This window comes from Manis javanica, chromosome 16 (assembly GCF_040802235.1).
Source record: "Manis javanica isolate MJ-LG chromosome 16, MJ_LKY, whole genome shotgun sequence".
Lineage (NCBI taxonomy): Eukaryota > Metazoa > Chordata > Mammalia > Pholidota > Manidae > Manis > Manis javanica.
This window is the reverse complement of record NC_133171.1, coordinates 65,378,833-65,404,962: the sequence shown is the minus strand read 5'-3', so window position 1 is coordinate 65,404,962 and position 26,130 is coordinate 65,378,833. Positions and strand designations below refer to the sequence as shown.

Sequence of the window (26,130 nt, the reverse complement as noted above, 5' to 3'; positions counted from 1 at the left end):
CACACCCTACCTCTACTCCTTAAAAATGCATTTCCTCACCCACAAGCTGCTACTCTCCACCTACAGACAGCCATTAAAATCTCTTGCGTGGGTCTGTATCTCCCTGAGTTATTTCAGGGTAGGGAGGATCACAGTGAGATACCCTTGCAATGGTGCCGTGACTCGAATTGAGGCTCTCCCATTGATATTGCTCTTCCTCCACGAATTTGAGCTACCTTGGGAGCCCTCACTCCTCGATCCTCTGCCATGAACCCACCATCCATCTCCCCAGTCGCTCAATCTACCGCATAACACCGGCCTCCGATTTGGTAAGTTTTCCTTTGGGGTCAACTTAAATGCCCTGTGGAACTAGGGAAGTGACCGTTGAGCATCCAGCACCCCTGTGGTCTCTTCCAGGGCAGTGAAATCCCCAGCCATGGCCTTCGTGGCCATGGTTGATCCCCAGAGTTGACCCTTCTCTGCCTCTTCATGGTGAGAATCCTCATTCACTGAGGTCCAGTCTCCCTTTATCTACTCGTAAACTCCTGATACCAGGTATAGAGACTCCTCGGCATTTTTCACCTCAACTGCCTGGTTATAGGTGGTGATGTAAGATCTAAGCATTTAGAAATCCTAAGTTAGCATAAGCATAGCCATCTTAAAAAGCCTAAGAAACCATTTCCTGAAAGTATGACTCAAGAGAAAACTAAAACCAAGTAGAACCTTGAAAAACAAGTTAGTCAATCATAAGCACAGAAAGCTGTGACCTTTAGTCAGCTAACCTCAATTGGTTAATCATACATACCAAGCTTATCTTGCTGAAACCCACCCTAGCATTCTGAGAGTAATCTTATCTCACTGAACCCCCCAGGATGTGATGCCAGCCAATGAATCATGTGTCTATGAAAAAACCCTGTTACGTGCTTGTAGAACAATACTGTCCTCTTAGAAAATGCTATAAAAACCTCTGGCTTTGTCTGCTCGGGGTCCTTGTTGAGACCCGCTGCGTTGGGCTGACACTTGGACCCCAGCTAGCTGGTTCCTGAATAAATTCCATCGTGCTTGTTGCATCAAGAGACGCCTTTCATGAGTGATTTGGGGCGGGATCCTCCTCTGGGAGAATCCAACATTTGGGGGCTCATCCGGGATCGTGCGCTCACCCCGCTTCACTCCCAAAGTCGCTCTTGGAGGAAGAGGTAAGATTAGTGGTGCCTTGAGTTGTCTGTGTTCTGTCTTCTGTTTTTCAGTGAGACCGGTCAGAATTCTGAAAGGGGTACCCTCTGTCTGGCAGTCGTCCCAATCCCGTAAAGGGGTCGAGACTGGTCGGTAGACGTACTTGGAGCACCGCAGGCTGCAACCCTGGGGGACGCCTCGGAGAGATTGGAGGGCCAGGGACGCCTGGTGGCCTCTCACCTGTTTTTCCGGCAAGGTGAATCTGATGAGATAGAGTTGATTTTAGGGCGCCAAGAGTATCAACCCACCGATTCTTTTCAGTTTTTAGTCAAAAATCTGAAGAAAACAAAAAGCGGCCGCTGCGTGTCTAATCTGTGTGTGTCTCTGTTTTTTGTGTCTTTCACGTGCCTAATAATTGTTATACTGACAATGGGACAGACTCAGACAACCCCCTAAGTGCGTAAATGAATATATCTTTCTACCTCCGGATGGTATTAATGAAATTGATTTAAAGACAAGCGCTTGTGAAAATTGAGTATTCTAAAACTTCCAGAAAACCTGATAAAAAAGTGTTAAGCATTAATGCTAATTTGAGTTTGCCTGAGGCAGGCATGTCCTGGTAGTTGTCGGCTGCCTGAGTTTACCTAGAGTCATTTGAGTCATGTTATCTGCTAAATCTTTTGGGAATAGAATGCTTGGAAGCTTAGCTTTGTCTGGTGTTCAGTGGGGGTCTTGTGAGTAGTCTAGCGTAGTTGTTGCGGGTGGGTGAGCTAGATGAGTGTGGCAAGTGAACACCTTTTTAATTGTGTGTTGCAGTGTGTATGCCTACCTGCAGCCTGAGAATCTTTGTATCTTTGTAGTAACTTAAGGCCTTAGAGTTTTGTTAAGTTGAGAAGATGTGCTCTGTGTTTGCTGGGAGATTGTGCTGTGAAGCTCATGGTTGCAGAAATTGTAGAATGTGTTCGTGGGTTTGTCAATCTAAAGAATGTTAGTTTGACGGTTTGCAGTGTCCTACTTCTCAGTGTTCACTGGAAGTTGAAGTTTCTAATAGTTTTAAGTTCTAGTTAGAACTACTTAAAGTGATAAAGAAGGCATTTCTCTATGATAAAAGATGTATGTTTTAATAAGAGAAAGTATAAAGAACAGAAATTCATTTTGTTGAAAGTAAAAGAAAGTAATTGTTCTAAAGTACAGCTATTTATTTAAAGAGAGAGAACACTGAATGTAAAAAGAAAGTTGTAGAAAGCTTGTAGAAAAGTTGATATAGTCATGCTGTGTGAAGTTAAAGCGAATGAGTCTTGATATCGAGTATACAGCAAGGTTGGGGTTTTGTTTTCAGTTAAAAAGACAAAGTTTTCTTTAACTATTAGTCTGCTCTTAATGTTGAAAGATCAAAGCAGTTTCTCATGCTTAAAGTCTCAGTGAGTTGCCAGAATATTAAAAAGAAATGAAATCGTAATATTAAAAAGACTAAAAGCTAAAGTTTGTTAACAACTGTCTTTATGAGCAGAATTGAAACATCCTTCTCTCTACCTGATCCCTCCAGAGTTTAAAAACTTTCAGTGACTCTTTTTGTATTCCATGGCAGTATGTTTATTTGCACGAGTTCAATAAGAATCTGCTTTCCTTGTGAGAAAGCTACTTAAGAACACAAGTTATACTGCCAAAGCTTTGACTAGAATGTCATGCCTGAGAGACATGTGCATAGACTCAGATGTGAACAACTTTAAAGAACTAAGATTGACTTTATAAAGCCAACAAAGCCCCTTAGAAGAACTGGCCTGGTGCCTTGCTTACAGAGTTCCCAGCAGCCTTACCAGGTGAGTAAGGAAGGTCACTTCCTGGCAGGTGCAGAGACCTCGAGAAGAGAGAAATTCATCCAAATCTACAGGTACTGCAGGCAAAGCCTGATAGCAAGTCTGGCTTAGCTGTCAGGCCTCAAGAGGCCTTTAAAAGTTCAATCTGAAATTCCTTACAAAAAGTTCCAGCAAAGCATATTTAAAAGAGCCTGTGTAATCAATTGCTCTTCTTGCTGCACTTGTGCAAATAATCAAGCCAGCTGTTAATTATTTTCTTAACCTAGTTACTTCTAATAAAAATGAGAGTGATTTTAGAGAAAAGTATTGTTTCAATAATGCAGCCTCCTTCCAGAATAAAAAATCCAACTCCAGATGTTGCTACATAACCTAATAACACAATTTGTTTATCGTGCCTAGAAGCCACAAAATTGCAAATAGTAATAGAAATAAAACCCAGAATAGAAGCGCCAGACTTCTGAGGCCCTCTCAACTGACCAGTGATGGAGACCTAGCTGCACCCTTTACTGTGCCCCCTTCTCAGCACGAAGCAGCCAGAGCGGTCATCGCCCCTTTTCCCTAGCAGCAGCTAGAGTCTCTATCTGTAGAAGAGAGCGAGAAGCTGGCCAAAGTCTATTTGAGTCTTAGTTTACGAAATCCCCATGGCTTACAACCCTGATATCCACTCTAGCCAGACCATTGCTTATTTTTGTGCTGCTTCTTACTTTTAGTCCCTGTGTTTTAAACCGGCTAGTATCTTTTGTTAGAGAGAAAGTGAGTGCTGTTCAGGTGCTAATGCTAAGACAGCAGTATCACTCACTCACACATCAAGAAGAAACGAACATTCCATGATTGGAATGATCAAAGAGAAAGTGGGGAAATGTAAGATCTAAGCATTTAGAAATCCTAAGTTAGCATAAGCATAGCCATCTTAAAAAGCCTAAAAAACCATTTCCTGAAAGTATGACTCAAGAGAAAACTAAAACCAAGTAGAACCTTGAAAAACAAGTTAGTCAATCATAAGCACAGACAGCTGTGACCTTTAGTCAGCTAACCTCAATCGGTTAATCATACATACCAAGCTTATCCTGCTGAAACCCACCCTAGCATTCTGAGAGTAATCTTATCTCACTGAACCCCCCAGGATGTGACGCCAACCAATGAATCATGTGTCTATGAAAAAACCCTGTTATGTGCTTGTAGAACAATACTGTCCTCTTAGAAAATGCTATAAAAACCTCTGGCTTTGGCTGCTCGGGGTCCTTGTTGAGACCTGCTGCGTCAGGCTGACTCTTGGACCCCAGCTAGCTGGTTCCTGAATAAATTCCTCTTGCTTGTTGCATCAAGAGACACCTTTCATGAGTGATTTGGGGCAGCGTCCTCCTCTGGGAGAATCCAACAACATAAACAGAATCAGAAATGAGAAAGGAAAAATCATGATAGACAGCACAGAAATACAAAGAATTATTAGTGAATACTATGAAAATCTATATGCTAACAAACTATATGACCTAGAACAAATGGACAACTTTCTAGAAAAATACAACCTTCCAAGACTGACCGAGGAAGAAACAGAAAATCTGAACAGACCAATTACCAGCAATGAAATTGAATTGGTAATCAAAAAACTACCCCAGAACAAAACTCCCAGACCAGACGGATCCACTGCTGAATTTTATCAGACATTTAGAGAAGATACAATACCCATTCTCCTTAAAGTTTTCCATAAAATAGAAGAGGAGGGAATACTTCCAAACTCATTCTATGAAGCCAGCATCACTCTAATACCAAAACCAGGTAAAGACACCACAAAAAAAGAAAATTACAGACCAATATCCCTGATGAACATAGATGCAAAAATACTTAACAAAATATTAGCAAACCAAATTCAAAAATACATCAAGAGGATTATATACAATGATCAAATGGATTCATATGAGGGATGCAAGAATGGTACAACATTAAAAATACATCAACATCATCCACCATATAAACTAAAAAGGACAAAAACCACATAATCATCTCCATAGATGCTGAAAAAGCATTTTAAAAATTCAACATCCATTCATGATAAAAACTCAACAAAGTGGGTATAGAGGGCAAGTACCTCAACATAATAAAGGCCATATATGACAAACCAGGGGCCAACATTATACTTAACAGTGAGAAGCTGAAAGCTTTCCCCTTAAGATTGGGAACAAGATGGGATGCCCACTCTCCCTGCTTTTATTCAACATAGTACTGGAGGTTCTAGCCATGGCAATCAGACAACGCAAAGAAATAAAAGGCATTCAGATCAGTAAGGAAGAAGTCAAACTGTGACTATTTGCAGATAACATGATACTGTCATAAATACCCTAAAGAAACCACTCCAAAACTAATAGATATAATATCTGAATTGAGCAAAGTTGCAGGATACAAAGTTAATACACAGAAATCTGTTGCAATCCTATACACTAATGATGAGCTAGCAGAAAGAGAAATCAGGAAAACAATTCCATTCACAATTGCATCAAAAAGAATAGAATAACCAAGGAATTAACCTAACCAAGGAACTGAAAGACCTATACTCTGAAAACTACAAGACACTCCTAAGAGAAATGAAAGAGGATACTAATAAATGGAAATTCATCCCATGCTCTTGGGTAGGAAGAATTAATATTGTTAAATTGCCATCCTGCCTAAAGTAGTCTACAGATTCAATGCAATCCCTATCAAAATACCGACAGCATTATTCAATGAACTGGAACAAATAGTTCTAAAATACATATGGAACCACAAAAGACTCTGAATAGCCAAAGCAATCCTGAGAAGAACAGTAAAGGAGGGGGGATCTTGCTTCCCAACTCCAAGCTCTACTACAAAGCCAGAGTAATCAAGACAATTTGGTACTGGCACAAGAACAGATCCATAGACCAATGGAACAGACTTGAGAGCCCAGATATAAACCCAAGCATATATGGTCAATTAAGATATGATAAAGGAGCCATGGATACACAATAGGGAAATGACAGCCCCTTCAACAACTGGTGTTGGCAAAACTGAACAGACACATGTAAGAGAATGAAACTGGATTACTGTCTAACTCCATACACAAAAGTAAACTCGAAATGGTTCAAAGACTTGAACATAAGTCATGAAAACATAAAACTCTTAGAAGAAAACATAGGCAAAACTCTCTTGAATATAAAGATGAGCAATTTCTTCATGAACATATTTCCATGGGCAAGGGAAACAAAAGCAAGAATGAACAAGTAGGACCATATCAAACTAAAAAGCTTCTGTACAGCAAAGGACACCATCAGAAGAACAAAAAGTCATCCTACAGTATGGGAGAATACATTCATAAATGACATGTCCGATAAGGGGTTGACATCCAAAATATACAAAGAGCTCATGCACCTCAACAAACAAAAAGCAAATAACCCAATTAAAAAATGGGCAGAGGATTTGAACAGTTCTCCAAAGAAGAAATTTAGAGGGCCAACGGGCACATGAAAAGATGCTCCACATTGTTAATTATCAGAGAAATGCAACTTAAAACCACAATGAGATGCTACCTCACACCAGTTAGGATGGTCACATCCAAAGGGCAAACAACAAGAAATGTTGGCAAGGATGTGGAGAAAGGGAACCCTCCTACACTGCTGGTGGGAATGCAAATCAGTTCAACCTTTGTGGAAAGCAGTATGGAGGTTCCTTAATGTCCCGACCTGCAGGACTATCAATGGGGGCCGACGACCTGGAGGAGAGAATGAAGGGGCAAGAGGCACAAAGAATGGACAGCAAGACAGGATGTCTGATCAAGCTGACACAGTTTATTGTTTGCAGGCTCAATTTATACAGGTAGCAAGGAAGGGGTGGGTCAGAAGATGATTGGGCCTTAGGTGGTGCCGGCGGGAAGGTGTAGAGGGGTAATTGGGCCTTGGCTGGTGCCGGCGGGAGCAGAGGACCCGGAAGAGAAGCAGGGAGTTCGCCATCTTGTGGGTGGGGGCCCTTGGGACGGAGGTTTTAAGGGTGGGGCTTTCCCCTGGGGCATAGGGTGTTTTTTGATTAACAAGATGTTGGCAATATTAATAGGCCAGTGGAAAGAACAGAAAAGCACATGTTGCTAGGTAACCTGACTGCAAGGTTTACCTCAATTTAGGCCATGGCAGGATTTCCTTTTGCTATTGTCTTAAGGCTAACATTACTTAAGTTCTTTCTTTTTAGCTCGCTCCCAACATCTCCCCCTTTTTTGTTTTATAATAAGAAGACAGTGCCTATCTTACGTGCCCCAAGGCAGCAACTCTGATCTTACCCATCATTGGTACTCCCACTCCAATGTGGAAGCCCTGTCTTAGGTTGCCAGAGGCTCCAGGGTGCTTACCCATCTTTGACTATCCCGTCTCCTTTTTCTCTTTAATAAAACAACCAGTCCAACTCAGACTGGGTCAAGGTATGTGCCTGTCTTAGGTTGTATGGTTGAAGTAAATCTTTACCCGTCATGAGACTATAGTCCTCTGTCGACCACTCCCTGTCTTAGGTTGGTATTTACAATTCAACCATATCTTACCTGTCACTGGCTACCATACTTGACTTTAGATCTTATGATTTACATCTTATGATTTACAAGTGGGGGGGGCTGTCTGCAATTTCAAATGATGCTAGTTGGATGAGTTTCCACATGCTGCAAAGGACACAAGGCCCTAGGAACAGCAATAAAAGCCATAAAATGCTTAGGGTTAAGAGAGGTGTGACAGTGTGACAGACACTATTCAGGGGTTCTTTGAACATGTCTTTTATCTTATTTAATACATCAGATGCAGTTTTGGCTGCAAATAAGATATGATTTAAATAGTTCTATGGTGGCCGGGGATATAACTCCCCCTTTTTTGTTTTTTCCAATTGAGCTTAAAGGGTGCCATGGACACATTCTACAATGCCTTGACCTTGTGGATTATATGGTATCTCAGTTTTGTGGGAAATATGCATTACATGGCTGAGATCGAACATGTCAAAAGACAAACATAACTTGAATATATATATATATATAGGTTTTGACAAACTACTAGTTAAATTGCATACACACATTAACAGAATAGAAATACAGTTACATAACAAAGGCAGACTTACAATTACTAGTTCTATCTAATGAAATTAAGAAAACTAGTTAGATAGCTTAGGCATTTGTAAAAACTTATTGACAATATGAGGGATATCATCTAATTGATTTTGGGTAGTTTGAGAAATTGAAACAGCACATTCTTGGAAACTGATCACATCTTACATGCTCTTTTAACATCAGACAGTTCACAGCAGCGCGATTCTGAAGCACTGCAGCTCGCAATTCTCTCAGTTCTTGGTTGAGTTCAGATAATACAGAAGCAGTCAAGTTTGTTTCGCTATACGCGCAGGCTAGCTTAGGTATCTCCTTTAGCATTCCAATGACAAGTCTAGGAACTGGCAGGAGGAATGCAGCTGCAACTGCAATAGCAGCAGGATCTCAAAGTTTCAAGTTTTCATGACAATCAGATGGCAGAGCTAGGAGAAGCTTCTTGGCTTATATTCAGGTGGTCTATAGAGCAGGAAGAATGAGTCCCACCTTACAAACACCTTGATAGTGTGAAGAAAGGGCTTGATATGTTTTGTTATTACACAAAAATGCTCAACTATTTGGAAGTCTATATCTAGAAGACTATTTTACAATGATTGTGTAGGACCTAAGCATTTAGTAAGAAATAGTAAGTTAGCATAAGCACAGCCATCTTAAAAGCCTAGAAACTATTTCCTAAAGGTATGACTCAGGAGAAAATTAAAACCGGGTAGGACCTTGAAAAACAAGTTAGTCAATCATGAGCACAGACAGCAGTGACCTTTAGTCAGCTAACCTCAATCGGTTAATCATACATACCAAGCTTATCTTGCTAAAACCCACCCTAGCATTCTGAAGGTGATCTTGTCTCACTAAACCCCCAGGATGTGGTGCCAGCTGACAATTCATGTGTCTATGGAAAACCCTGTTACGTGCTTGTGGAAAAATACTGTCCTCTTGGAAAATGCTATAAAATCCTCTGGCTTTGGATGCTAGGGGTCCTTGTTGAAACCCACTGTGTCGGGCTGACACTTGGACCCCAGCTAGCTGGTTCCTGAATAAATTCCTCTTGCTTGTTGCATCAAGAGATGCCTTCTGTGAGTGATTTGGGGCAGCGTCCTCCACTGGGAGAATCCAACATTTGGGGGCTGTCCAGGATCTGCGCTCACCCCGCTTCACTCCCGAGGCCGCTCTTGGAGGAAGAGGTAAGATTAGTGGTGCCTTGAGTTGTCTGTGTTCTGTTTTCTGTTTTCCAGTGAGACTGGTCAGAATTCTGAAAGGGGTACCCTCTGTCTGGCAATCGTCCCAATCCCGTAAAGGGGTCGAGACCGCGGTCGGTAGACGTACCCAGAGTACCACAGGCTACAACCCTGGGGGACGCCTCGGGGAGATTGGAGGCCCAGGGACGCCTGGTGGCCTCTCACCTGTTTTTTCGGCGAGGTGAATCTGATGAGATAGGGTTGATTTTAGGGTGCCAAGAGTATCAACCCACCGATTCTTTTTGGCTTCTGGTCAAAACTCTGAAGAAAACAAAAAGCGGCCGCTGTGTCTCTAATCTGTGTGTGTCTCTGCTCTTTGTGTCTTTTATGTGCCTAATAATTGTTGTGCTGACAATGGGACAGACAGTGACGACCCCCCTTAGCCTGACGTTGGATCATTGGACGGAAGTAAGGGTGAGGGCACATAACTTGTCAGTAGAAGTGAAGAAGGGACCATGGCAGACTTTCTGTACCTCTGAGTGGCCAACCTTCAATGTTGAGTGGCCTCCAGAGGGGACTTTTGATCTCCCCACTTTACTAGCAGTAAAAGCTTTTGTCTTTCAGGATTCATCTCAAGGATGCCCAGAGCAGCAACCCTACATTGTAGTCTGGCAATAGTTAGTAGAGAACCCACCACCCTGGGTAAAGCCTTGGGTGCAAAAGAAAATAAGTCCTCGAGTTTTAGCTGCCCAGACCCAACCTCAGAGTAAGGAAAAAGGAACTACTAAAGTTCACCCCGACACTCAAGATTTGCTTATGGTTGATGATCCCCCTCCTTACCCTCCTGCCCCTACGGCACCTCCGGCCCCGGCACCTCCAGCCCCAGCACCTCCAGCATCTTCAGTCCCTGATGCTGAGGCAGTGGGACCGGCTCTGGGACCTGCCCAGGGAACTTGGCGCCGCCGGGGGGCCACCTTGGACCCACCGGGTATTTTTCCTCTCCGGTCTTATGGAGTTCCCATCCTCGGGGAAGAGGGGGCCCGCCTTTCCAACCTCTGCAATATTGGCCATTTTCCTCTGCTGATTTATATAATTAGAAAGCTAACCACCCTCCCTTTTCAGAGGAACCGCAAAGACTAACTGGGCTGATAGAGTCCCTGATGTTTTCTCACCAGCCCACTTAGGATGACTGTCAGCAGCTTTTGCAGGTACTCTTCACCACGGAAGAGAGAGAGAGGATCCTCCTGGAGGCACGAAAGAACGTGCCTGGAACTGAAGGGCGACCATCACAACTCCCTCATGACATAGAGAGGGGGTTCCCATTGACCAGACCCAACTGGGACTTTAATTCTCCAGAAGGTAGGGAGCGATTAATCATCTATCGCCAGGCTCTGGTGGTGGGTCTCCGTGGGGCCGCAAGACGCCCCACCAATTTGGCCAAGGTAAGAGAGGTCAGTCAGGGAGCCACTGAAGCACCCGCAGTGTTCTTAGAACGCCTGATGGAAGCCTACAGGTGGTATACTCCCTTTGATCCCACTTCTGAGGAGCACAGCGCTTCAGTGGCCCTTGCTTTTATCGGACAGTCGGCACCCAACATTAGAAAAAAGCTTCAGAGATTAGAGGGCCTACAGGATCTGTCATTGAAAGATTTAGTGAAAGAGGCTGAGAAAGTTTATCACAAGAAGAATTTAACAAAGATCTTGGCCGCAGTAGTAGAAGGTAGAGGACGCCTGCCCTCTAGTGGCAGAACTAGTAAGGCAGGGCACCTGGGCAACCAGATCCCTTTAGAAAAAGACCAATGTGCATACTGCAAAGAAAAGGGGCATTGGGTGAAAGAATGCCCTAAGAAGCCACCGCGGGGACCTCCAAAAAAAGTGTTGTCTCTGCTGGAAGATGAAGATTAGGGAAGACGGGGCTCGGAGCCCCTCCCCGAGCCTAGGGTAACCCTGAAGGTGGAGGGGCAACCCGTTGAGTTTCTGGTAGATACTGGTGCTCAACATTCCGTACTGACCCAAGCTAGAGGCCCTCTTTCTGGCAAAAAGTCTTGGGTGTTCGGGGCCACGGGCCAGAAACAATATGCATGGACTACCCAAAGAACAGTGGACTTAAGAGTGGGACAAGTAAACCACTCATTCCTTGTCATACCGGAATGCCCCACACCCTTGTTAAGAAGAGACATCTTGACCAAAGTCGAGGCCCAAATATCGCTTCAGGCTGAAGACACCCGAGTGACTGATCGAGAGAAAAAACCTTTGGGCCTAAGTATCCTGTCCATAAGATTAAAGGATGAATACCGCCTTTTCAAGGAACCGGAATCCTCCCGAGTTAGTCAGGGGTGGCTAAACCAGTTTCCAGGGGCCTGGGCAGAGACGGTGGGTATGGGGCTTGCTGTGAACCAACCCCCGGTAGTCATAGAATTAAAAGCTTCAGCCTTACCAGTAACTGTGAGACAATACCCAATAAGTAAAGAAGCCAGAGATGGAATTAGGCCCCATATCCAGAGGCTCATAGAGCAGGGGATATTAGTAAAATGTAAATCCCCATGGAACACTCCTTTGCTGCCTGTAAAGAAGGCAGGAACAGGAGATTATCGACCAGTGCAAGATTTAAGAGAAGTTAATAAGAGGATACAGGACATTCATTCCACCGTGCTGAACCCTTATAACCTGCTAAGCTCTCTGGCCCCGGAAAACACCTGGTATACAGTCTTAGATTTAAAAGATGCCTTCTTTTGTTTGTGCCTGCACCAGAATAGTCAACCGCTGTTTGCTTTTGAGTGGAAAGACCCCTCCACAGGAACTACTGGACAGTTGAACTGGACTTGTTTGCCACAAGGATTCAAGAATTTGCCCACCCTCTTCGACGAGGCTTTACATCAGGACTTGGCCTTTTACCAAGCCTCCAACCCACAGGTAACTTTGTTACAATATGTCAATGACTTGTTGATAGCAGCCCCTACTTGGAAAGCCTGCCAAGAGGCCACTAGAGCCCTTTTGACTGAACTTGCTAAATTAGGGTATAGGGCATCTGCCAAAAAAGCACAGATCTGCCAGCAGCAAGTGACTTATTTGGGATATTCCCTGAAAGAGGGGAAAAGGTGGCTTACTAAAGCCCAAAAGCAGACAGTGACGCAGATCCCGGTTCCCACTACTCCACGCCAGGTTCGCGAGTTTCTGGGGATGGCAGGGTTTTGTAGACTGTGGATGCCACCCTAGACGCCCCTCTGTATCTCCTAACCAAAGGGGCAGCCCCGTTTGTTTGGGGACCGGAACAACAGCAGGCCTTTGATGATATTAAGAAGGCCCTCCTGTCCGCACCCACTCTGGCATTGCCAGATGTGACTAAGCCGTTTGTCCTTTTTGTGGATGAACAGAGCAGAGTAGCTCAAGGAGTATTGACCCAACAATGGGGACCTTGGAAGAGACCTGTTGCCTGCTTGTCAAAGAAATTAGACCCAGTCAGTAGCAGATGGCCTGCCTGTTTGAGAGTAGTGGCAGCCGTGGCCCTCTTAGTTAAAGATTCTAATAAACTATCGCTGAGACAAAAGCTCATTGTGGTTGCTCCACATGTGCTGGAAAGCATAATTCGATAACCACCCGAAAGATGGATGTCAAATGCCAGAATGACTCACTACCAAACCTTGCTCCTAAATCGCGATCGTGTAGAATTTGCCCCGCCTGCCATCCTAAACCCGGCTACTCTGCTCCCCGATCTGGGGAAAGAAGTACTCCATACCTGCCAGGAAATCCTGGCTGAGGAGACAGGGACCCGCCAGGATTTACGAGATCAGCCCCTGGAAGGAACGGGACTCCTGACTTGGTACACAGATGGGAACAGTTACATCATAGGAAGTAAGAAGATAGCGGGAGCTGCAGTAGTGGATGATGACCAGATCATGTGGGCCAGCGGACTCCCAACGGGCACTTCTGCACAGTGAGCAGAACTCGTCGCCCTGACTCAGGCTCTAAGGATGGCAGAAGGTAAGAGACTTAACATCTACACTGACAGCCGATATGCTTTTGCCACCGCTCATATACACGGGGCTATTTATAGACAGAGAGGGCTGTTAACTTCTGCCGGGAAAGATGTTAAAAACAAACAGGAAATTTTAGATTTGTTGGAAGCCATCCATAAGCTTAAAGAAGTAGCAATAATACATTGCCCTGGACATCAGAAAGATGACTTTCCAATAGCTCAAGGAAACTGGAGGGCGGACCAAGCCACAAAACAAGCAGCTCAAGGAATGAACATCTTACCCATCCAGGTGCACCCAGAAGCTACATGTATTAAGAGCTTCCAGTATACACCCAAAGATCTCGCTCAGATGGACAAACTGGGGTTCCAGAAATCTTCACCCCTTAGAATATATGAGTCAAGAAATAGAAAAAAATATTCTGCCCCAGAAAGAGGCAAGAGAATATTTGAGGCAATTACATCAATTGACCCATTTAAGGGCCAAGAACCTAAAAGCTCTGGTTCGACACTCCCCTTATTATATTATTAATTTAGAAAAAATGGCAGAGAAGGTGGTGGAGAATTGTGTTCCTTGCCAATTAGTAAATGTGAATAAACATCAAATGATATGCGGAAAAAGGCTTCGCGGAGATCGACCGGGAGCTTACTGGGAAGTTGACTTCACTGAAATTAAGCCTGCTAAGTATGGACATAAGTACCTTTTAGTTTTTTTAGATACTTTTTCAGGATGGACAGAGGCTTTCCCCACCAAGACCGAGACAGCCGAGACAGTATCCAAAAAGATACTTGAATAAATATTTCCAAGGTTTGGAATCCCCAAGGTAATCAGTTTCGATAATGGACCTGCCTTCATTGCCCAGGTAAATCAGGGATTGGCCAAGATCCTGGGGACAGATTGGAAATTACATTGTGCATACAGGCCCCAGACTCAGGACAGGTAGAAAAGATGAATAGAACTCTAAAAGAGACCTTGACTAAATTATCCATAGAGACTGGTTTATGTGATTAGTTAGTCCTCCTTCCCTTCACCTTGTTTCGAGTCTGAAACACTCCCGGCCGCTTTGGGCTAACACCCTTTGAGATAATGTTTGGGGCCCCGGCTCCGCTTGAGTCTGTCCACCTCCATGAGTCCCCTGAATGTGTAACTAAAATGTTTCTGCTTGAAAAGTTAAGGGCCTTGGAAGTCGTATGGAGAGAAGTGTGGGCCAACATCCGGGAAGCCTATCGGCTGGAGGACTTGTCAGTGCCCCATCAGTTCCAGGTGAGAGACCCCATCTACATAAGATGACACCAAACAGGAAACCTTGAGCCACAGTGGAAAGGACCCTTCATCGTCCTCTTGACCACTCCCACAGCTGTGAAAGTGGATGGCATCTCCTCCTGGGTACATGCTTCACATCTGAAGAAAGTGCCTCAGTCAGACTCGGATTGGCGAGTAACTCGGACTAATAATCCCCTTAAGCTTCGCTTGTGTAGAAAGAACTATGTTATTAGTGATTCTGATGCTCCTACTACCCCCAACCCACCAAAACCCTAACCCCCATGAACCCAGGTTACTGACATGGCAGGTCTACTCCCAGACAGGAGAAGCAGTATAGTCTATTTCTAAGGTGGCTCCCCTTAAAACTTGGTGGCCATCCCTGCACCCCGATGTTTGTGCCTTAGTTGCTGGAGTAAGAGACTGGGATATACCCGAGCTTAGCTGGATGCAAGCTGATGAGATCCGACCCAAAGGCCAGCACGTTCCAGGGGGACCACCGACGTATCACATCGGGGGAATGCAGGCTCAGAGCCAAAGAGGCGTAGGGGGCTTTAGGTGCCGAGACCCAGCCGCACGTCAACAGATGAAAACCACTGCCTTCTATGTCTGCCCCCGCGACGGACGAACCTATCAACAAGCCCAACAATGCGGGGGCTTACAGTCCTTTTATTGTAATTCTTGGGGATGTGAGACTACAGGGGACGTTTATTGGAACCCCGTGTCCAGTTGAGACCTCCTTAAAGTAGTCCGGAACCATACATCCCCTAATTGTGAACAGACAAAGTTATGCAATCCTTTAAATATCACATTCAGTGATAAAGGACGCCAGTATGATGGGTGGGTCATGGGGTGTCATTGGGGACTTAGATATTATAAATCTAGATATGACAAAGGCCTCATATTTATTGTCAGACTTAAAATTGAGACCCTTCCGGCTGCCCCGGTAAGATCTAATGCTGTCCTAAGAGATCAGCTGCGTCTTCCCACGCCTCCGAAGAGACTTCCCACCCGGCCTCAAAACAGAGTCTAGCCCCACCAGTAGGTCCTGCCACCATTTCTGTTGCCCCCAGCCTTAGCCAGATAACCCCCTTTCCTGGCACTGGACAACGCCTCCTCAATCTTCTTGACGAGGCTTTCCGGGTTCTAAACACTACCAGTCCTAAAACTACCGAATCCTGTTAGTTATGTTTTTCCTCTAGACCTCCCTATTATGAATGATTGGGTTTGACAGGCAGTTTTGACAATACAACCAGCCATGAGGTCTGTAGTTGGGGCAGCCATAAGAAGTTGACCCTGACTGAAGTAATGGGAAGAGAGAGATGTCTAGGTATGGTTCGCCCCACTCATAAACATTTGTGTAATGAGACCATACCCATAGCCTCCTCAGGTGAAAACAGGTATCTAATCCCTCCTCCCGAGGGATGGTGGGCTTGTAACACTGGACTAACCCCATGTGTCTCCACCTCTGCCTTCAATTCCTCCCGCGACTTCTGCATTATGGTCCAACTAGTACCCAGGCTGATGTACCATGATGATTTATCATTTATAACAGAATTTTAACCCAAACAGAGATTTAGAAGAGAACCAGTCTCGCTGACTTTAGCCGTGTTGTTGAGAGTAGGAGTTGCAGCTGGAGTAGGAACGGGGACAGCTGCCATCATCCAAGGGAACCAACATTATGAGGGACTGAGGGCAGCTATTGATGAAGATTTGAGAACTATAGAGCAATCTATTACTAAACTTGAGGAGTCCCTAACTTCCCTTTCTGAAGTAGTGCTGCAGAATAGACAAAGACTAGATCTACTGTTCTTAAAAGAAGGAGGATTGTGTGCAGCCCAAAAAAAAGAATGCTGCTTCTATGCAGATCATTCTAGAATAGTAAGAGATTCAATGTCTAAACTCAGAGAGAGATTAAATCAACGAAGAAGAGAGTGAGAGGCTGGCCAAGGTCTATTTGAGTCTTGGTTTACTAAATCCCCATGGTTTACAACTCTGATATCCACTCTAGCCGAACCCTTGCTTATTTTTGTACTGCTTCTTACTTTTGGTCCCTGTGTTTTAAACCGGCTAATATCTTTTGTTAGAGAGAGAGTGAGTGCTGTACAGGTGCTAATGCTAAGACAGCAGTATCACTCGCTCACACATCAAGAAGAAACGAACATTCCATGATTAGAATGATCAAAGAGAAAGTGGGGAAATGTAGGACCTAAGCATTTAGTAAGAAATAGTAAGTTAGCATAAGCACAGCCATCTTAAAAGCCTAGAAACTATTTCCTAAAGGTATGACTCAGGAGAAAATTAAAACCAGGTAGGACCTTGAAAAACAAGTTAGTCAATCATGAGCACAGACAGCAGTGACCTTTAGTCAGCTAACCTCAATCGGTTAATCATACATACCAAGCTTATCTTGCTAAAACCCACCCTAGCATTCTGAAGGTGATCTTATCTCACTAAACCCCCAGGATGTGGTTCCAGCCGACAATTCATGTGTCTATGGAAAAACCCTGTTACGTGCTTGTGGAAAAATACTGTCCTCTTGCAAAATGCTATAAAAACCTCTGGCTTTGGATGCTCGGGGTCCTTGTTGAAACCCGCTGTGTCGGGCTGACACTTGGACCCCAGCTAACTGGTTCATGAATAAATTCCTCTTGCTTGTTGCATCAAGAGACACCTTCCGTGAGTGATTTGGGGCAGCGTCCTCCTCTGGGAGAATCCGACAATTGAAGAATTACAATAAGAGGGCACATGAGTACAATTAATACATACACAATCAGTAATTATAGTAGTATTAACAGGCAAATTTAATTGGGCATCAGGAGCAAGCACTTTAGGGGGAAGAGTGATGTTTTTTGCCTGAGATATTAGTGAACACCATAGGAGAAAGTCTTATGCCTATTAAATTCTTCTTCAACAGTTCACTGATAGAGGAATTTCTTGCTACACAAAAAGATGATGTGCAACTTTTGGCTCACGAGTAGTTGTAACTACAAGTTAGGTGAGGAAAAATTATTTTCTGGAATGAGTGATATATTTAAAAACAACTAATTACTCTTATGCAATATGACAGGAGTTCTTTTTTGAAACTTTTCACAAGTATAACTGCCAATATCTTCTTGGGACAAAACTGCTTTATAAATATCATAATGATCACCATCTCTAACAGACTAATCAGCAATATCATTCCATCTAAGTTTTCCTCTATCATGTGTCTATACATTTCTTCTGTAGTATTGTAAGATCTGAAGAATCAAAAGTTAGCATAAGCACAGCCATCTTAAAAGGCTTAAACAGTACTTTCTAACCTAGAAGGAGGAAAATTATTAGAACCTTGAAAAACAAGTTAGTCAGCCAGTGTTAATTGTAGTGACCTTTAGTTAGCTAACCTCAAATCAGTTAATCATACATACCAAGCTTCTCTTGCTAGAACTACCTTAAACATTCTGAAAGTAATTTTATCTAACCAGACTACCAGGGTGTAGCGCCAGCCGAAAATTTATGTGTCTATGGAAAAACACTGTATTGTAGTTGTAGAAAATGCTGCCCCTTTGAAAATGCTATAAAAACTTCTGGCTTTGTGTGTTCAGGGTCCTTGTTGAGAGCCGCTGTGATGGGCTAACTTGGACCCCAGCTAGCTGGTTCCTGAATAAATTCCTCTTGCTTGTTGCATCAAGAGACGCCTTTCGTGAGGGATTTGGGGCGGCGTCCTCCTCTGGGAGAATCCAACATTTGGGGGTTCATCCAGGATCTGCGCTCACCCCGCTTCACTCCCAAGGCCACTCTTGGAGGAAGAGGTAAGATTAGTGGCGCCTTGAGTTGTCTATGTTCTGTTTTCTGTTTTTCCAGTGAGACCGGTCGAAATTCTGAAAAGGGTACCCTCTGTCTGGCAGTCATCCCGATCCCGTAAAGGGGTCGAGACCGCGGTCGGTAGATGTACTTGGAGTACCGCAGGCTGCAACCCTGGAGGACGCCTCGGGGAGATTGGAGGGCCAGGGACGCCTGGTGGCCTCTCATCTGTTTTTCCGGCAAAGTGAACCTGATGAGATAGGGTTGATTTTCGGGCGCCAGGAATACCAACCCTCCGATTCCTTTCGGTTTCTGATTGAAAATCTGAGAAAAACCAAAGGCGGTCGCTGTGTGTCAATGTGTGTGTGTCTTTGTTTTTTGTGTCTTTTACGTGCCTAATTATCGTGGTGTTGGCAATGGGACAGACAGTGACGACCCCACTTAGCCTGACGCTAGATCATTGCACAGAAGTAAGGACTAGGGCACATAATTTGTCAGTAGAAGTTAAGAAAAGACCTTGGCAGACTTTCTGCATCTCCGAATGGCCCACCTTCAATGTTGGGTGGCCCCCAGAGGGGACTTTTGATCTCTCCCCTTTATTAGCAGTAAAAACTGTTGTCTTCCAGGATTCATCTCAAGGACACCCGGATCAGCAACCCTACATTGTAGTCTGGCAAGAGTTGGTGGAGAACCCACCGCCCTGGGTAAAGCCCTGGGTGCAAAAGAAAACGGGCCCTCGAGTTTTAGCTGCCCAGACCCAACCTCAGAGCAAGGAAAAAGAAACTACTAAAGTTCACCCTGACACTCAAGATTTGCTTATGGTTGATGATCCCCCTCCTTACCCTCCTGCCCCTACGGCACCCCCAGCCCCAGCACCGCCAGCCCCGGCACCCCCGGCACCGCCAGCCCCAGCACCCCTGGCACCCTCAGTCCCTGATGCTGAGGCAGTGGGACCAGCTTCGGGAACTGCCCAGAGAACTAGGCACCACCGAGGGGCCACCTTGGAACCACCGGGTATTTTTCCTCTCCGGTCTTATGGAGTTCCCATCCTCGGGGAAGAGGGGGACCCGCCTTTCCAACCTCTGCAATATTGGCCTTTTTCCTCTGCCGATTTGTATAATTGGAAAGCTAACCACCTGCCCTTTTCAGAGGAACTGCAAAGACTAACTGGTCTGATAGAGTCCCTGATGTTTTCTCACCAGCCCACTTGGGATGACTGTCAGCAGCTTTTGCAGGTACTCTTCACCACAGAAGAGAGAGAGAGGATCCTCCTGGAGGCACGAAAGAATGTGCCTGGAACTGAAGGGCGACCATCACAACTCCCTCATGACATAGAGAGGGGGTTCCCATTGACCAGACCCAACTGGGACTTTAATTCTCCAGAAGGTAGGGAGCGACTAACCATCTATCACCAGGCTCTGGTGGCAGGTCTCCGTGGGGCCGCGAGATGCCCCACCAATTTGGCCAAGGTAAGAGAGGTCAGTCAGGGGGCCACTGAAGCACCCGCAGTGTTCTTAGAACGCCTGATAGAAGCCTACAGGTGGTATACTCCCTTTGATCCCACTTCTGAGGAGCACAGCGCTTCAGTGGCCCTTGCTTTTATCGGACAGTCGGCACCCAACATTAGAAAAAAGCTTCAGAGATTAGAGGGCCTACAGGATCTGTCATTGAAAGATTTAGTGAAAGAGGCTGAGAAAGTTTATCACAAGAGGGAGACTGAAGAAGAGAAAGAGTTAAATAAAGAGAAGAAAAGAGAAAGTAAGGAGGAAAAGAGAGATAGGAAGCATGAGAAGAATTTAACAAAGATCTTGGCCGCAGTAGTAGAAGGTAGAGGACACCTGCCCTCTAGTGGCAGAACTAGTAAGGCAGGGCACCTGGGCAACCAGATCCCTTTAGAAAAAGACCAATGTGCATACTGCAAAGAAAAGGGGCATTGGGTGAAAGAATGCCCTAAGAAGCCACCGCGGGGACCTCCAAAAAAAGTGTTGTCTCTGCTGGAAGATGAAGATTAGGGAAGACGGGGCTCGGAGCCCCTCCCCGAGCCTAGGGTAACCCTGAAGGTGGAGGGGCAACCCGTTGAGTTTCTGGTAGATACTGGTGCTCAACATTCCGTACTGACCCAAGCTAGAGGCCCTCTTTCTGGCAAAAAGTCTTGGGTGTTCGGGGCCACGGGCCAGAAACAATATGCATGGACTACCCAAAGAACAGTGGACTTAAGAGTGGGACAAGTAAACCACTCATTCCTTGTCATACCGGAATGCCCCACACCCTTGTTAAGAAGAGACATCTTGACCAAAGTCGGGGCCCAAATATCCTTTCAGGCTGAAGACACCCGAGTGACTGATCGAGAGAAAAAAACCTTTGGGCCTAAGTATTCTGTCCATAAGATTAGAAGTCGAGTACTGCCTTTTTAAAGAACCAGAACCCTCCCGAGTTAGTCAGGGGTGGCTTAACCAGTTTCCAGGGGCCTGGGCGGAGACAGCGGGTATGGGGCTTGCTGTGAACCAGCCCCCGGTAGTCATAGAATTAAAAGCTTCAGCCTTACCAGTAACTGTGAGACAATATCCAATGAGTAAAGAAGCCAGAGATGGAATTAGGCCCCATTTCCAGAGGCTCATAGAGCAGGAGATACTAGTGCAATGTAAATCCCCATGGAACACTCCCTTGCTGCCTGTAAAGAAAGTGGGAACAGGAGATTATCGACCAGTGCAAGATTTAAGAGAAGTTAATGAGAGGATACAGGACATTCATCCCACTGTGCCGAACCCTTATAACCTGCTTAGCTCTCTGGCCCCAGAAAACACCTGGTATACAGTCTTAAATTTAAAAGATGCCTTCTTTTGTTTGAGCCTGCATCAGAGTAGCCAACCGCTGTTTGCTTTTGAATGGAAAGACCCCTCCACGGGAACTACTGGACAATTGACCTGGACTCGCTTGCCACAAGGATTCAAGAATTTGCCCACCCTCTTCGACGAGGCTTTACATCAGGACTTGGCCTTTTACCGAGCCTCCAACCCACAGGTAACTTTGTTACAATATGTTGATGATTTACTGATAGCAGCCCCTACTCAGGAAGCCTGCCAAGAGGCCACTAGAGCCCTTTTGACTGAACTTGCTAAATTGAAGTATAGGGCATCTGCCAAAAAGGCACAGATCTGCCAACAACAAGTGACTTATTTGAGATATTCCCTGAGAGAAGAAAAAAAGTGGCTTACTGAAGCCCGAAAGCAGACTGTGACGCAGATCCCGGTTCCTACTACACTACGCCAAGTTCGCGAGTTTCTGGGGATGGCAGGGTTTTGTAGACTATGGATACCCGGATATGCCACCTTAGCTGCCCCCTTGTATCCCCTAACCAAAGGGGCAGCCCCGTTTGTTTAGAGACCTGAACAACAGCAAGCCTTTGATGATATCAAGAAGGCCCTCCTGTCGGCACCCGCTCTGGCCTTGCCAGATGTGACTAAGCCATTCGTCCTTTTTGCGGATGAACGGAACGGAGTAGCTCGAGGAGTGTTGACCCAACAATGGAGACCTTGGAAGAGACCTGTCGCCTACTTGTCAAAGAAATTAGACCCAGTGAGTAGCGGGTGGCCTGCCTGTTTGAGAGTAATGGCGGCCGTGGCCCTTTTAGTTAAAGATTCTGACAAACTATCGCTGGGACAAAAGCTCATTGTGGTTGCTCCACATGTGCTGGAAAGCGTAATTCAGCAACCACCCGAAAGATAGATGTCGAACGCCAGAATGACTCACTACCAAACCTTGCTCCTAAATCGCGATCGTGTGGAATTTGCCCCAACCGCCATCCTAAACCCGGCTACTCTGCTCCCCGATCCAGGGAAAGAAGTACTCCATACCTGCCAGGAAATCCTGGCTGAGGAGACAGGGACCTACCAGGACTTACGAGATCAGCCCCTAGAAAGACCAGGACTCCTGACTTGGTACACAGATGGGAGCAGTTACATCATAGGAAGAAAGAAGATGGCGAGAGCTGCAGTAGTGGATGATGATCGGATCGTGTGGGCCAGCGGACACCCAATGGGCACTTCTGCACAGCGAGCAGAACTCGTCACCCTGACTCAAGCTCTAAGGATGGCAGAAAGTAAGAGACTTAACGTCTACACTGACAGCCAATACGCCTTTGCTACCGCTCATATACACGGGGCTATTTATAGACAGAGAAGGCTGTTAACTTCTGCCAAGAAAGATGTTAAAAACAAACAGGAAATTTTAGAATTGTTAGAAGCCATCCATAGGCCTAAGGAAGTAGCAATAATACATTGCCCTGGACATCAGAAAGATGACTCTCCATTAGCTCAAGGAAACCAGAGGGCGGACCAAGCCGCAAAACAAGCAGCTCAGGGAATAAACATTTTACCCCTCCAGGTGCACCCGGAAGCAACATGTATCAAGAGCTTCCAGTATACACCCGAAGATCTCGCTCGGATGGACAAACTGAAGTTCCAAAAATCTTCACCCCTTGGAACATATAAGTCAGGAAATGAAAAAAATATTCTGCCCCAGAAAGAGGCAGAATATTGAGGCAATTACATCAATTGACATATTTAAGGGCCAAGAACCTAAAAGCCCTGGTTCGACACTCCCCTTATCATATCATTAGTTTAAGAAAAATGGCAGACGAGGTAGTGAAGAATTGCGTCCCTTGCCAATTAGTAAATGTGAATAAACATCAAATGATATGCGGAAAAAGGCTTCGCGGAGATCGACCGGGAGCTTACTGGGAAGTTGACTTTACTGAAATTAAGCCTGCTAAGTATGGACATAAGTACCTTTTAGTTTTTTAGGTACCTTTTCAGGATGGACGGAGGCTTTCCCCACCAAGACCGAGACAGCCCAGACAGTATCCAAAAAGATACTTGAAGAAATATTTCCAAGGTTTGGAATCCCCAAGGTAATTGGTTCCGATAATGGACCTGCTTTTGTTGCCCAGGTAAGTCAGGGATTGGCCAAGATCCTGGGGACAGATTAGAAATTGCATTGTGCATACAAGCCCCAGAGCTCAGGACAGGTAGAAAAGATGAATAGAACTCTAAAAGAGACCTTGACTAAATTATCCATAGAGACTGGTTTGTGTGATTAGTTGGTCCTCCTTCCCTTCACTTTATTTCGAGTCCGAAACACTCCCGGCCGCTTTGGGCTAACACCCTTTGAGATAATGTTTAGAGCCCCGGCTCCGCTTGAGTTGGCTCACCTCCACGCATCTCCTGAATGTGTAACTAATAAGTTTCTGCTTGAAAGGTTACGGGCCCTAGAAGTTGTACAGAGAGAAGTGTGGGCCACCATCCGGGAAGCCTATCGGCCGGAAGACCTATCGGTGCCTCATCAGTTCCAGGTGGGAGACCCCGCTTACATAAGACGACACCAAACAAGAAACCTTGAGCCTCGGTAGAAAAGACCCTTCATCATCCTCTTGACCACTCCCACAGCCGTGAAAGTAGATAGCATCTCCTCCTGGGTACATGCTTCACATCTGAAGAAAGCGCCCCAGTCGGACTCGGATTGGCGAGTAACTAGGACTGATAACCCCCTTAAGCTTCGCTTGTGTAAGAAGAACTATGTTATTAGTGATTCTGATGCTCCTGCTACTTCCAACCCACCAGAACCCTAACCCCCATGAACCCAGGTTACTGACGTGGCAAATCATTACCCCAGCCTCCCGCCAAGTAGTAGTCCAGTTAACAGGACAACACCCTAGGGGAACCTGGTAGCCTACCCTCACTGTAGATATATGCACTCTCTTCAAACAAGACCCTTGGTACGAAGATAAAGTTGGAGTCCCAGATGTGGCACTCAGGATTATACAGTGCGTTGGGGCTCTGAGACTATGAAAGAGATCCAAAATACCTGCTTTTATGTGTGCCCGGCCCCCTCAACCGATGCCGAGTTCTCACAGTGTAGTAGGCAGACAGATTTTTTCTGTAAAAATTAGAGTTGTGAACAGACAGAGACATGCCATTGGCTGACAGGAAGTGCAGGGAGACCTCCTCCAGGCCTCATAAAAATCCAACGGAGTGCCACTCGTGCCCAATGCATGACTAATCCCACCTGCAATCTTATTGACATCTCCTTCACAGATGCAGGAAAAAGGGCAACAAACTGAGAAAAAGGGCTCACGTAGAGACTAAGACTCTACCAGAGTGGCTATGATAATAAAGTCTTGTTTATGCTTAAGCTTAAAGTAGAGACTCTCCCGACTATCCCAGTAAGACCCAATGCTGTCCTGCGGGATCGGCCGCATCTCCCAGCCCCAGCCCCAGAGCAGACCCTAGCTCCTATGAACTCTGCCACCACTCCCTCTGTCTCCACTCTTGGCCAAGTTACCCCTTTTCCTAGCACAGGACAACGCCTTCTCAACTTCCTTGAAGGAGCTTTTCAGGTCTTAAACACCACCAATCCTAACACTACTGGATCCTGTTAGTTGTGTTTCTCTTCTGAGCCGCCTTATTATGAAAAATTAAGATTGTTGGGCAGTTTTAACAAGACGACCCATCACGAGATTTGTAGCTGGGAAAGCCATAAGAAACTAACCCTGACCGAAGTAACTGGAAGAAGATGTTTAAGTACAGGTCCCCCCACCCATAAAGCTTTGTGTAATGAAACCATAGCTGTAACCTCTTCAAGTGAAAATGAGTATCTAGTCCCTCCTCCCGAGAGATAGTAGGCTTATAACACTAGAGTGACCCCATGTGTCTCTACTTCTGCCTTCAACTCCTCCCGTGACTTCTGTATCATGGTTCAGCTGGTGCCCAGGTTGATGTATCATGATGATCTCTCATTCGTAGCTGAATTTGAACCTAGGCATAGATATAAGAGAGAGCCGGTCTCGCTGACCTTAGCTGTGTTGTTAGAGATAAGTGTCACAGCCGGAGTGGGAACGGGGACAGCCACTATTGTCCAAGAGAACCAACATTATGAAAGACTAAAGACAGCTATTGATGAAGACCTAAAAACCATAGAGTAATCCATTACAAAACTTGAAGAATCTCTGACTTCCCTCTCTGAGGTAGTCTTGCAGAATAGACGAGGGCTGGATCTGCTGTTCCTTAAAGAAAAAAGACTGTGTGCAGCTTTAAAAGAAGAATGCTGCTTTTATGCAGACCATTCCAGAATAGTAAGAGATTCAACGTCAAAGCTTAGAGAAAGGCTAGACCAGAGAAAGAGAGAATGAGAAGCCGGCCAAAGGCTATTTAAATCTTAGTTCACTAGATCCCCATAGTTTACAACCCTGATATCCACTCTGGCTAGGCCCTTACTCATCCTTGTGTTGCTCCTCACTCTAAGACCCTGCATACTAAATCAGCTGATAGCTTTTGTTAAAGAAAGAGTGAGTGCCGTTCATGTACTAATGTTGAAGCAACAATATCATTCACTCACCCCACAAAAAATACACAAACATTCCATGATTAGAATGCCCCTAAAGAGAAGTGGGGAAATGTAAGATCTGAAGAATCAAAAGTTAGCATAAGCACAGCCATCTTAAAAGGCTTAAACACCACCCTCTAACCTAGAAGGAGGAAAATTATTAGAACCTTGAAAAACAAGTTAGTCAGCCAGTGTTAATTGTAGTGACCTTTAGTTAGCTAACCTCAAATCAGTTAATCATACATACCAAGCTTATCTTGCTAGAACCACCCTAAACATTCTGAAAGTAATTTTATCTAACCAGACCCCCAGGATGTAGCGCCAGCCGAAAATTTATGTGTCTATGGAAAAACACTGTATTGTAGTTGTAGAAAATGCTGCCCCTTTGAAAATACTATAAAAACTTCTGGCTTTGTGTGTTCAGGGTCCTTGTTGAGACCCGCTGTGATGGGCTAACTTGGACCCCAGCTAGCTGGTTCCTGAATAAATTCCTCTTGCTTGTTGCATCAA

General features: G+C 45.1%; 2 protein-coding genes across 2 annotated transcripts in view; one reads left to right on the top strand and one right to left on the bottom strand.

The window, feature by feature from the left end:
- The window catches only part of LOC108400704 (histone H2B type 1-L), a 489,024-nt gene that overhangs the window by 294,477 nt on the left and 168,417 nt on the right, over positions 1-26,130 (bottom strand). The window lies entirely within an intron of this gene.
- LOC140846675 (uncharacterized) lies at positions 787-26,130 on the top strand. Its single transcript, XM_073224139.1, is given in 3 exon segments — positions 787-1,175; positions 10,397-12,133; positions 12,887-26,130. A coding segment is annotated over 1 exon segment (1,998 nt). The 5' UTR covers positions 787-1,175; positions 10,397-12,133; positions 12,887-18,656; the 3' UTR covers positions 20,655-26,130.